Source organism: Rhamphochromis longiceps, linkage group LG8 (assembly GCF_057381845.1).
Source record: "Rhamphochromis longiceps isolate RC_006_pf linkage group LG8, R_longiceps_female_GT1.1, whole genome shotgun sequence".
Classification (NCBI taxonomy): Eukaryota; Metazoa; Chordata; class Actinopteri; order Cichliformes; family Cichlidae; genus Rhamphochromis; species Rhamphochromis longiceps.
Genome location: NC_140564.1, coordinates 24,473,097 through 24,485,798, shown reverse-complemented (window position 1 = coordinate 24,485,798; position 12,702 = coordinate 24,473,097). Strand labels below are relative to the sequence as shown.

Here is a 12,702-nt window from a genome sequence, read left to right as displayed (position 1 = left end):
TTAACTGTTTTTTAATGGGTAAACCTTTCCTGTTTTGCATGTTAAAGTCCTTCTTTTATTCATTTATTCTAATCGCTTAGCAAAATTGACACTTTTTGGAGAGGAAATGAAGGCTGAAGTTTCCATGAGGGTTATGCTGAAAGTATTGTTTCACTGATCTGATTGACCTGATCAGTTTTAGGTCCAATATTGGTGAATTGACTAAACAAAATCAAATCCTTTTTTTTTTATTTGTTTAGTGATTTTGTTTTGTTTATTTTTTTCGATGTAGTTACACTTACTTCATGCAAATTTACTACCCCAATAATGTTCATTTCCAGTTTCAGTTGGACACATTTTTTTAATTCAGAAATATACCAATAACATCCCAGATTGGAAGCAGCGTCACACGAGGAAAAATATAATGACTCCTTCATCCAAACTTTTAGTAAAATCAGCTTTCATAAAACTGAGTTATCTAGTCTTGCTTGGTTATTTAAAATATAAAGTGCCCGTCGATGACTACAGTACAGCCGTGACTTCATCCAGCATAAAAGAAGCCGAATTGAACTGCAGTATGCTATTATTTCTGAAGAAAATAAATTAAAACTGCAAGCAAAAACAGATCTTGTGGTGATTATATTTTTCAGAAGCTAATGGAGAGATTAGAGTATTTACTTTTATTAAACATATGAGGAAGCTGTAGCTGCTGCAATAATAATGAAGAAAAGATAGTGTCATTGTTTAGGGAGACAGCTAGACAATAGTTACCAGTGTCTACACACACACATGCACACACACACATACACAATGGCCTCAACCCTGCTGGACCCCCCACCTACAGTACTCCCACGGCTCCCTTTGACTTATGTGCACTGGCTTGTGGCTAACTAATTCTTATTATAAATGAAAGGTCCAGCATGACCTCACTCTTTTCTATAAAGCTCTTTAACTCTGCAGCCCTTGAGTTTCAGCGCTTTAAGCAGAAGATAAATCTCAGCAGACCCTCGTACAATACAACGATCAGTGTGGAGATTTGCAAACAATAGGGAACAGTTGTTGGACATAAGATTTAATCGTTTCTTTATCAGACAATTTGTGATCACAAATGAAAAAGTTCTTTTTTGGGGGGGAAAGTGTTTTTAGAGCAAATTCGCTTCACAAGTAAGTTGCTATTTGCCTTTCATGTACTATTTTACAGCGTTGTGGTTTACATTGTACCTTTGAACAAACCTGTGAATAAATCTTTTTTCTGCTGAACAACAGAGTGGCAAATTTGTGTCATCGAGTGACAATTTCAGACAAAAAAAAATGGTTTTTTTAAATTAATATTCGCATTTTAAGGGTTCAATTGATGATGGAGCTGAAAACCTTGATTAAGATTGGTATTTTTGTTTTGTTTTGGGGGTTTTGTTGTTTGTTTGTTTTTTGCAGTTAGAATTTCCACTGGTGTTCACAATAACAACACAAAAATGTATCATAACATTAATATTATACATAAGAGTCTTTTTCGGGAGTTAGCATGGATTATATGAGTTACAGTATATTTTAAGTAAAGCAGGCCAGCAGGTCAGCCTGGAGATGATTTTAATCACTGAATAAATACTGTTGTATACATCATATTCAAGTGCAGCACTGTAGTTGAGTGAGAAAACAATGAAAGCAGTGTCAGCTGCTGTTAATCCTTTGTATTGGTTCCTATTTTACCAAAAAACAAACAAAGAGAGCCTCAACTCTCCATGCACTCTTTGCGTTAAATAGAAGCCATTCAAAGCTTCCATGGCTTCTTTTACTCCTAACCCTCGTCCTCCTGGTCCTCTCTGGCAGATCTTGGCCTTGTGGGCCTGCCACCATGTTTCTGCCAGTTTTACCACCAACCTTTTCAGTCCCTGGCCCCCACATCCCTCGGCATAGCCAGTATTGCTGCCAGCTTGTAGTAGTGGTACATCATTAGCCAAAAGTATCATTCCCACATCCTCAAAATAAACAAATAATGTGTTTGTTCCATTATTCTTTTAATCCAGTATATATATGTTTTCTGTGTCTTATGCTTACTGGCAGTACTTTGTTGTTGTTGTTGTTGTTGTTTTATTCTATTATATAGTTATTGCTTTGCATATCCTCTTATTTTGTTAGAGGTACAGAGTCACAGACATTAAAAGTGAGACAAATCATGCATAGCGGCGCTGCAGAGTCAAAAACATTGTTTGAGGGAAAACAGCATTTACCAGTAAACACTTTTTGCCTCATAAGATGAAAAAGTAAACTTGGATTTGAATCTGGTGCCAGACTATAATTTTCTTTTCTTTTTTTTTTGTAACACCAACAACACGAACAACTGTTGTCCTCTGGTGTTACGGTGCATTTTATCCTGTACTTCCTCATTAAAGCTCCAGTGGGAAATGATTTTTCCCTTTGAGTCTAAGTGACCCTCACAGTTGACAATATAGCAGGGGCCTCTCTTACCCCAGCCACTGTGGTAAATGGAGTTACGTGCCGTAGTCCGAATGTCCCTGTGGCCAACGAGGACAGCCCAACCGTCACTCTCAATTACAGAGCTGAATATCTGCAGCCAGACGGGTGACGCTCTGCGGAGGGGCCTGTGTGCTCTGCCTTTACAGCCACTACAGAAAAGAGAGGAGACTTCTGGGGTTTACTAAAGGCTGCCATATTTAGACAAGTTTGAATTGTTTAATGAGGAGACATATATACGTGACTAGGATTCGGTTGATTGGAAGCAGCAGCTGTTAGTTTGTTTTTAGTTCACCTATTAGAGGCAGGCTGATGCTTTCTGGTAACTGAAATTTGGAGTTTTGTACTGACTGACTTGTGGTGATGGTGGTGAGTCATGACGTCCACAGAAACAGGGGGTAGTGGTTGTTTTGTGTAATTGCACACTTGCATTTTTGAGGATGGGAGGCTGAAAGCAGAGGTGAAAGTGGCTAACCGCACTTGAGTTTGCTTTTACCAACCTTTATTTTGCAGGAACAGCTACTTATTTGCTCAGCAGATTCAGATTCTACATATTTTGTTTGATAATATCAGACTCTGAAAGCAGAAACTCAAGCAGAATATAAAAAAGTTCAGATTTTAAATTCTCCAAGCCTAAAAAAAGAATACTTTGCTTCTTGCTTTAAAGATAGAAATGTTTCTTTTCACTCAAGTGTTAAGGATTCATTTGTAAGTTACAGCGTCACCAATCTTAAACAGAAGATTTTCTAGATCACACCTGAGTTTTCTTTCTGTTTGTTTTGTTTTCTCTCTGCAGGTCGGGATATGGCCAACACAACCTTACCTGGGTATCCCCCTCACGTTCCCCCTACAGGCCAGGGCAGCTACCCAACCTCCACACTCGCTGGAATGGTTCCTGGTAAGAGATGAAGTGTTTTATATTTTCATTAGGGGTTATTTAACAGTTGGCGTTGCCCTCAAAACATTTGTAGAAGATGTATAATATTTAAATGAATATTGACCTGTAGAATAAGGGATTCACATATTCTTATATTATGTGTGCATATGATTGGATCAGACAAGCTGAGTAGGTGATCAAAGAAAGGGTAGAGCATGGTCAAACTCTCTTTCTTCTCATCTTCCCGGTTCTGTTGGCTCATCATCTCCTCTGGTGGCCGTTCTCAGCGGCCTCGATAAACAGCACCAGCAGCCCTCCCCAGCCTCTGAGCTCCAGAGCATATCCTTTACTCTCCTCTACTTAACCTGCAGTTCAGGTTCACAGCAAACAGTTAAGGGTCAAAAGGCAGAGGCATGAGAGCCCGGTAAATATTCAAATCATTGTCTCTCTGAGGAGGTCAGGTTTGTGTTTCACTGCCAGGAACAGGGCAAAGATGCAGTTTTGGTGCAGGGCTTTATACGCTTCTCCAGCTCCAGCATCGAGGCACACGTTTTCAGCAAAGCACAGCCAGCATTTTGCTTTGACGTGATTAAACCACATGGACAAGGAAATCAGTCAAGTGTGCATTGTGTTAGCATATCATTTACCAATCAGGCACCCCATCACAGACTCTGGCTGTTCCTTTTTCTTCCATTATAAAATGACATTTTTTAGTATATTCTCAGCCAAGGAGGTTGCATTTATTTTCCATTTGTTGTTGTTTTGTGATTTGAAGGTAGACTAAAAAGGAGCATTTCATAAAACCTAGTGGTAACTTAGTCCTCAAAGCACTAAACAAATGCTTTTGTAAAGGGTAAGGGTATTTCTTAAAGGGTAGGTACACCCAAATTACATCGCATCATCCATATCTAGCCCTGCTTTAATGTTTGTGGTATTCTTAGAACTGAATGGCTTACATGTAATGCTATGTTGCTAGATTATTTATTATTTATTTATAAATTATTTATTATATTATTTAGCACATTATTTTTAAAATAGTAGTTTATTTTTGAAAATATTGAAAATATAGAGACAATAAAAATACATATATTGTATACATTTTTCCATATTCTTCTTCAAAAGCTTGATGCCATAATAGCCAAAGCAGCAGTAAAAACAAAGGGTGATGTGGGAGCCCTGGGCGATAGCGCAGCCCAGATTTACTTTTTTGATTTCAGCTAATAAAACTGTTAAATCATGTGGGTGGAAAAGAGACAAGTCAAACATACTTTTACTTTCCATTTGTTCCTATGTGGCACCAAGCAAAAGATGAGGACCTTAATCCCATGGCTTGTGGTTTTGTGTTACAACTGATTCATCCTATACACAACCACTAAGATTTAGTGACAGGCACAAAACACTGTTAAAGCAAAGCCATTTCTCACCAGCTCCATATAAAATCTGGCCTTTATTATCTCGTAAAAGAAAGAAACGTGTTGAACCAGCAGCAGTGCTCACTGACATGCTCCAAGGTACTTCTGTTGCAAGAAACATCAGAGTTTAGACCAGAGGGCTTTGAGACTGGAGATGTTAAAACTCCTCCAAGAAAGGCTGCAGGATTTATTGCAGCATATCAAAAACGTATGCATGAAACTGTTTATTACCACTCTGTATTTATTAGACTGCTTTGGAATATACTGGAGGAAGAAGAATGGGTTGATATCCATAAATGGGACAGGGAAAAGCCGCCTTCAGTGTCACATCCTGTATTGTTCAGTGTTGCATAACTTAAGTGAAATGAAAAAGAAATAAATTACTTGCTTGACTGGTCTCACATCGATGACTATCATTTCCACCCACAAATTGCATCCTGTTTTGAATGACGAGAAATAACTGCATGTGAAGGGGGTAATGGTTTGATGCATTGAAATGCTAATTGATTTGTTGTTTTTGTTTTGCAGGGAGTGAGTTTTCGGGGAACCCCTACAGTCATCCACAGTACACAACCTACAATGAAGCCTGGCGATTCAGCAACCCAGCATTACTAAGTGAGTAGAGAGTGAGAAACTTGATGAGAATGATTAATTGACCATTTACTAGATCAGCGATAGTCCAGTTGTAGCCTTGCAGACATGGAAGTCTTAGGATATTTATACATCCCAAAGCATTACAGCTGGAGCGCTAACAAGAGCAATACTTTCTTTTTAGTGCTTTAGTGCATTTGAGGTGGTGATTTGTGTTTTATTTAAGCACCACCTGTAATAAAATAGATATGTATTGCAAGTGTTATTTTGTATTATCTTGCCCAAGTAAAGCTTGAGCTAATCCTTAAAACTGACCTACTATTTTCTGTCATTTCTACATTATTCCAATGACGGATTCTTATATGTTTCCAATAACAAGGTTAGAGTATGTTTAATAGCTCAGACTACACTGCTCTAAATCCTGAGTTTAAGGCAGTTTTGGATATGTACAACCAGGATATTCCTAATATGATGATCCTGTCCCTGGTTGTCAACACACGAGCCCCACCCACCTGCTCTTCAAACCTTCTGTTTGCAAGTTGCAGCCAATCAGGAGACAGCTGTCTTATCGGGATGGTGGTCTTAAAGGGACAGGAGTTAAAAATCTTGTTTCAGACTGTAGATGAATTAAGGCCCAGTAGCAGAGAAATAAAGACTAATTTGAACAGAGAATCATGCAAAACTACTCTAGTAGAGTACAATAATAGAAATTAAAGAGCTAGAAATGAGCACAATAGGTCCCCTTGAACATCCTTCTACGATCCTAAATGTTAAAGTGTTATATTTGAAAAATTATGTTAGGACAACAGTTGAGTAATCATTTTGCTGATATTGCTATACTAAAAACAAAAAAAATTCTTCCTGTCATGTCTTCTACATCCAATAGGTGACCTTTTGTCTGTGACATGTAGCTTTAGTGGGTCTCTTTTTTGATTACAGCATTTGCAGATTCAAATTTAAATCAAATTAAAAATTTAGAAAGCATAAAAAATGTGAAATGCATAAGATGCAACCTTTCTTAGTTGTTTATAGCTAGTTAAGTAAACAACATTTAAGTAAACTTTAAAGGAAAATCCTAATTTTGCTGGTCTAACATCAAGGATTGATGCAAAAGTTTCAGTATGGAAACATTGGCAGGTGGTAAAAACAATAAATGTGGGGGACAGGTCTTAGTAAATGGTTAGTGTGATGTGACTTGAATGATGAAACCTATTATTACACATTATAATATGAATATTAACATATTTGGTAAATGGCAGTGAAAACTGTATTTGTTGTTTCAAATGGTTCGTTCTTCTGTTAACTTTCAGGTTCCCCTTATTATTATAGTGCCGCATCGAGAGGCTCCGCCCCTCCCACTGCTGCCACTGCCTATGACCGTCACTAGTTACCATGGAAACCAAATCAACCTGCAGGACCATGGCCTCAGCCTCCATATTGCCCCGGTGTGAGCGGCATGGTCCACTGGACACTGAGCAACTGCGCATAAAATATTCCTGGCTCACACAAAAAGAAACTAAACGGTTTTTGGGATTTGTGACAACTTCAGTCCTCTCTCATCACAGCTTTGTTGGACCATCAAAGCCAAACTTAATCTCCAAGACATCATCACGGACAGGGAAAGTTGCTACACACATGATAAAACTTGTGGCTAAATGCAGTGATTTAACAAATAAAATAAAAGGAAAAAGACTCTAAAAAAGAAAAGAAAAGTCAAGAATTCTTTCCCCCTTTAGCAGTACCACAGTTTCATCCCATCATGGATCAATACTGTACATTCCTTTTTCTTGATGGCTCTCAGCAGGGACACTGTCCAGAGCTTAAAATGTAGCAGCAGCCTTTTTTCCCCACTTTTCCAATTTGTCTCCCTCTCGATTCAAACGGCAGTGCAGAGAGATCAGAGGAGATTAGCAGCAACACGTGCAGGCTGTGGCAGCCTAATGTTGATTTTATCCATTTGAACAGTCACCGACTGAACATCCAGCATGAGTAAATCGATCGCTTTTGATGCCATGAGAAGATTAGGACATGTTCTCTGTGATACACAATCAAGATGTAAAAATGAAAATGAAATAAATAAAGAAACATCCGTTTGAAAATAGATGGAGCCATGACTATATAGCACCATGGCCCGCTATTTGCAAGACTTCGAGAAACTAGTAAATATATTCTTAAAATGATTTTTTTATTTCATTTTTATAATTCGTAATGACTCAACTGCAGACTGCTTGGCTAGTGTTTCACTATGTCTTATTTGTCAGGATTCAAGAGGTCATCAGGCAAAACTTTTGTTGTGGTTTTTTTTTTGTTGTTAATTTTGCACTATTTTGGAGGTTTGCAACACTGGAGCGTTATTATGCAGAAAACTGACATGCATCTTTGCTTTATTTCACAAAACCGGCTGTAAGTCCAAAAGGCACTTACAGTTAATCTTGTATTTCAAGGCCCATCATGTCACTGCCTTGGCGTGCACTATACTATGTTCTCACAGCTTACATTTCTATTTAAGTTGATTAAGTCTTTGGCATTCAACCACAAAAAAAGGATATAACAGCCATCCCAAGTAAAAACACTATCATCATTTGTCTAGTCTGATAACGGAAGCGTTCAGATTCACGCTGATAAGATGATTCTGATGACTCCAATAAAATCAAAAAGCAGGGCGACGTTTTCAGCTAAATGCCTTAAACATGCTCCTTCCTAACTTTAGCCCCCTCCTCCCCCTCCAACATGTTTCAGGCCAAGTCATTTGTTTGAATCAAGCTGGAATGATGGTTTCTTCATCTGTCAAGTGAATGTATTTGCATTTGCCAAAGACTTAGTTCTCATTAATGTTTATTTACAGGCCGCCTATATGCATCACGAGAGCAGTATTATTGTTATTATTGTTATTATTATTAGGAAAAAAACCCGCATTGTTCATGAGGAAAAGTATATGTATAAATTCTATGCAGTGCAGAGATGGTCATCATATGCATATTCAGCTGTAAACCTAAAGGTAGGTGGAGTTTATTTAATGTTATGTTATTTACAAATTGTTCATTTTGTAGAAGCATTCTTTGTGTGTGATGTGAAGACACTTCTCTGTAAATACAGTAAGAAAAAATGTCTTTCATGTTCATGGGTATTATCACTTTCATTATGCTGATATCACTTGTACAATAATAAAAGTGTCTGAAATCTTTTACGCAAAAGGACCTGCGGGTTGTCTCGTATAATCATTGCATTTACACATAAAGACAAAAGACAAAAAATTGACTGGTTAGATCTTCTTAAATGGGAGGATTTCATATTTTTCTATTTTTTATCACTTCACGCAAAAAAGAAAATCATGTTTGAAAGTTTTTCACTGTTTGTTTTTATATTTGTGCATTTACTAGAACAAAACAAAGTGATTAAAATCCTCATTTGTACAAGCTAAATTTAATGAAAAATGACAAGATCATTTTAAATTTATTTGATACATTTCAAAAGTAAGCAATTAAGTATAGCTTCTCTTTACTTAATTATTTTAGGGCTGCATTTCAGTCCATTCATAAAAATTTTGTGAAATTATGGTCAACGTCTAAGTCAAAGTCAAAGTCAGCTTTATTGTCAATTCTGCATGTACATAAACAGGATCAAAATGACAATCAAAATTACCCCTGACCCCTGGTGTGCAACTACAATAAAGTATAACAAATAAAATAAAATAAAATAGAAAGCTATAAGAATAAGGCATACAGATGTGAAAATAAATATGAAGTATCAAATAGACTATACCTAATTACTATCTATCTACAAAAATATAAGTTGTACAAGAATCCTTAAAGCTCTATATACTATTGCAGTTCTTTGTTAAAATTATAACATATATATGTAAATATATATGTATATGATGAATTATTAAAAAGGTCTATGAGACTGAATGTATAGATAAATTTAATCTACCATTATATACAGGTGTCCCAAAACATATTAAGTAAGTAAAGTTGAATTCAAAGTTGGTAAACTCCAACGTTTTTTATAGAAATACTGAAAAAAGCCATGAAATAAGAAAAAGAAAACTGAATATATTTATGAGTGTTTAAACATTATGTATTGTCAGACTCACTGTCAAAGTGTGTTTATTTGCAGCTAATTTTACCCCTTTATTAAATTCAAAATCACAATATATCAAAAGTTGAAATTGAGAAATTTTATTACTTACGAAAAAATAATTCATTTTAAGTCTGTAGTTGACCACACAAAGAAGTAAACATATAGGAGCATGAGATCATTTAGGATGCAGGCAGAATGATATGGCAAATAAATATTTAAAAATCTAAATCATGAATGTTTGATTAACAGGAAAGGAAAGGAACACAAACAATGTGCAGAATATATGAGAAATCCACAATAATACTGAATGATATATGCAGGTTTAGGACCAACATGTGCTGCTCTATACACACAAGGACTTTCGTCAGAGAAAGCCTTTCTCAATTCAGGATAACAATTCCAAGCATGTTGCATGTGCAACAGCATGACTGCTCGGCAGAAAGGTGGATGACTGGTCTTCCTGCTATCTGAACGAGTCATCCATTAAAAACATTTGTCACATTATGAGACAAAATATAGAGCACGGACATCTAGAACCTTGAGATGCAAAATGAGGAAACATTTGGCTTTCAAAACTGCAGCAACTGGTCCCCTCAGTGGCTAAACAGAGGAGTTATGATAATACAGTAGGCACATTACCAAATATGTTTTTCCCACATTTAGAGGATGCAAAAACTTTTGCGCAGCTTGTTTTTATTCATTTTTGTATCCAACTTCACATTTTAGCAGGAAGGTTTGAGAGGATTCACAACACTGATCCTGGCTTGATGTCTTCTGATGTAGTCTGATGGATTGTTTTTATCTGGAAGGTCACAGGGGTGCATTATTTTGCTGTATAATGCCAAAGCCATTACACAAACCACCATATTCTTAAGTCAGGGAGGGGCGGCCATCTGTGTGACCCTGAATGATTGTACTCACCTGTATCAAGTGAGAACTTTGAAGAAGGTGCCGCCCTTTCTGGCTGATCCTAGCCACACTCATTAAAGGAGTTTAAATTACATCCATTTGCCTGCAGATACTCTATGCCACATATATGCTTTAAACGGTGTTGTGAAAAAGTTTTTGCCCCTTCCTGTTTTGCATATTTGTCCCACATACATGTTTCAGATCGTCATAAAAATGCAATATTAGACAAAGATAACCCGAGTAAACACAAAATGACATTTTTAAATGATGATTTTATTGATTCGGGGAGTTATCTAAACTTACCTGGTCCTATGTGAAAAGTAATTGTCCCTCTTGTTAAATCATGAATTGACTGTGATTAACCACATTTTTTGGAAAGCTGAGTTCAGTTTCACTAAACACACTCAAGCCTGATTACTGGCAGACCTGTTGAATCAAGAAATCACTTACATAGAAGCTGCCTGACAAAAGAAGCGGGCTAAAAGATCTCAAAAAGCAACACATCATGCCATGATTTAAAGAAACACCTGAGAAATAAAGTCACTGACATCTATCTGTTGGGAAAGGGTTAAAAAAAAACATTTTAAGGCTTGGGACTCCAGTTAACCACAGTCAGAGCCATCATACACAAAGGGGGAAAACATGGAACAGTGGTGAACCTTTCCAGGAGTGACCAGCCTACAAAAGGTGCTTTAAGAGCACATTAATGACACATCCAGGAGGTCACAGAAGAACCCAGAAAACAGTAAAGAACTGCAGGCATCACATGTCTCATTTAAGGTCAGAGTTCACGATTCAACAATAAGAAAGAGGCTGGGCAAAAATGGCATCCGTGGGAGGGCACAAGGAGAAAACCACCAAAATGAACATAAAGGTTCATCTCACATTTGCCTGATGATCCCCAAGACATCTGGAAAAATATTCTATAGACTCACAAGACAAAAACTTGAACTTTTTAGAAGGTTTGAGGAATCAGGAATAAAACTAACACAGCATTTCAGAAAAGAAACATCATACAAATAATAAAATATGGTGGCAGTAGTGTAATGGTCTGGGGCTATTTTGCTGCCTTGGGACCTGGAAGACTTGTGAAACCATGAATTCTGGTGTCTACTAAAACATCCTAAAGGAGAAAGTCTGGCCATAAAACTGAATTGCACTTAGGTTCTGCAACAGGACAATGATCCAAAACACACCAGCAAGTCCACTTCTGACTGGCTTAAGAAAAACAAAATGAAGACTTCAGAGTGGCCTAATCAATGTCCTAACCTGAATCCGATTGAGATGCTGTGACATGACTTTAAAAAGGCAGTTCATGCTCGAAACCCTCAAATGTGACTGAATTACAACAATTCTGCAAAGATGAGTAGGTTGAAATTCTTCCACAACACTGCAAAAGACTCATTGCCAGTAACTGCAAATGCCACCCTTAGCAGTTTTTGTTGCTAAGGGTGGCCCAACAAGTTTTTCAGTTTAGGGGGCAATCTCGTTTTTATATAGGACCCTTTTCCCCCTTTTCCACTTAGCAACAAATACATTAATTTACAAACTACATTTTGTGTTTACTTGTGCATATTTATTGTCTATTTATTTCATTTTTCTTAATGGTGTCCCTTGGGGATAATAAAGATATTTTTGCTTTGTTCATTTGTCTCTTTTAATTCTATTTTGTTGTACTTTTTCAACATGTTCAACATAAAGATTCAATCAACATCAACAATCTTTAATTATTGAGGATGTAACACTTTGGTAACACTTTCCCAAATTTTCTAAACAGGCTGATGGCATGAAATTCAGAATACCATTGTTATATATTGGATAATTTGCCTGGATAGCATATTTTCTTGTGACTGATTCTTTTTTATTAGATGTCCCGATCTTTACTTACATGAGATCTAATGTGTAAGGACATTTTATGTATTTATTACATATTTTTCAAGAAATTCTAGCCTAATGACCTGGCAGATAAACAATTAAAGAGTGGTTTGTGAGGACAGAAATAAAAAGACTTATATAAATATCTGACATTACACATATCTATACAAGAAAGCTTTACATTGCTATATAAAAAAAACCTGTTAGCGTCTTAGGGAATGTTTGGAAATTGAATGAATCCTTTGACCTTATAAAGACTAGACAAACAAAACACTACAGCTAATAGCTTAGCTGCCATACTGTGCTGATAAGTCACATTAATTTAGGTAAGAATTAAAATATTATACTGTCTGTCTGTCAACAGTCTATAAAGGGTTATCTTCTGTATTTCTTCTGAATCTAACAATTTGAGAGAGTTTTGAACGTGGCATATATTTCAATGTTTTAGATCTCAAGCTTAAATTATTAGTTGTTTTTGCCTCCAACTCAAAATACCAATTTATATTT

The 12,702-nt window shown here is 36.6% G+C and overlaps 1 protein-coding gene across 2 annotated transcripts in view; it reads left to right on the top strand.

The window, feature by feature from the left end:
• pax2b (paired box 2b) overlaps positions 1–8,520 on the top strand; it is a 30,158-nt gene extending 21,638 nt beyond the window's left edge. The window contains exons 8-10 of one of the 2 annotated variants that reach the window (XM_085416649.1): positions 3,248–3,349; positions 5,269–5,355; positions 6,661–8,520. In XM_085416649.1, the coding sequence (XP_085272775.1) occupies positions 3,248–3,349; positions 5,269–5,355; positions 6,661–6,782 (311 nt within the window). In that variant the 3' untranslated portion in view covers positions 6,783–8,520. Of the gene's footprint in view, positions 1–3,247; positions 3,350–5,268; positions 5,356–6,641 lie in introns of both variants that reach the window. The other variant, XM_085416650.1, reaches the window with a different exon arrangement.
• The last annotated feature ends 4,182 nt before the right edge of the window (positions 8,521–12,702 follow it).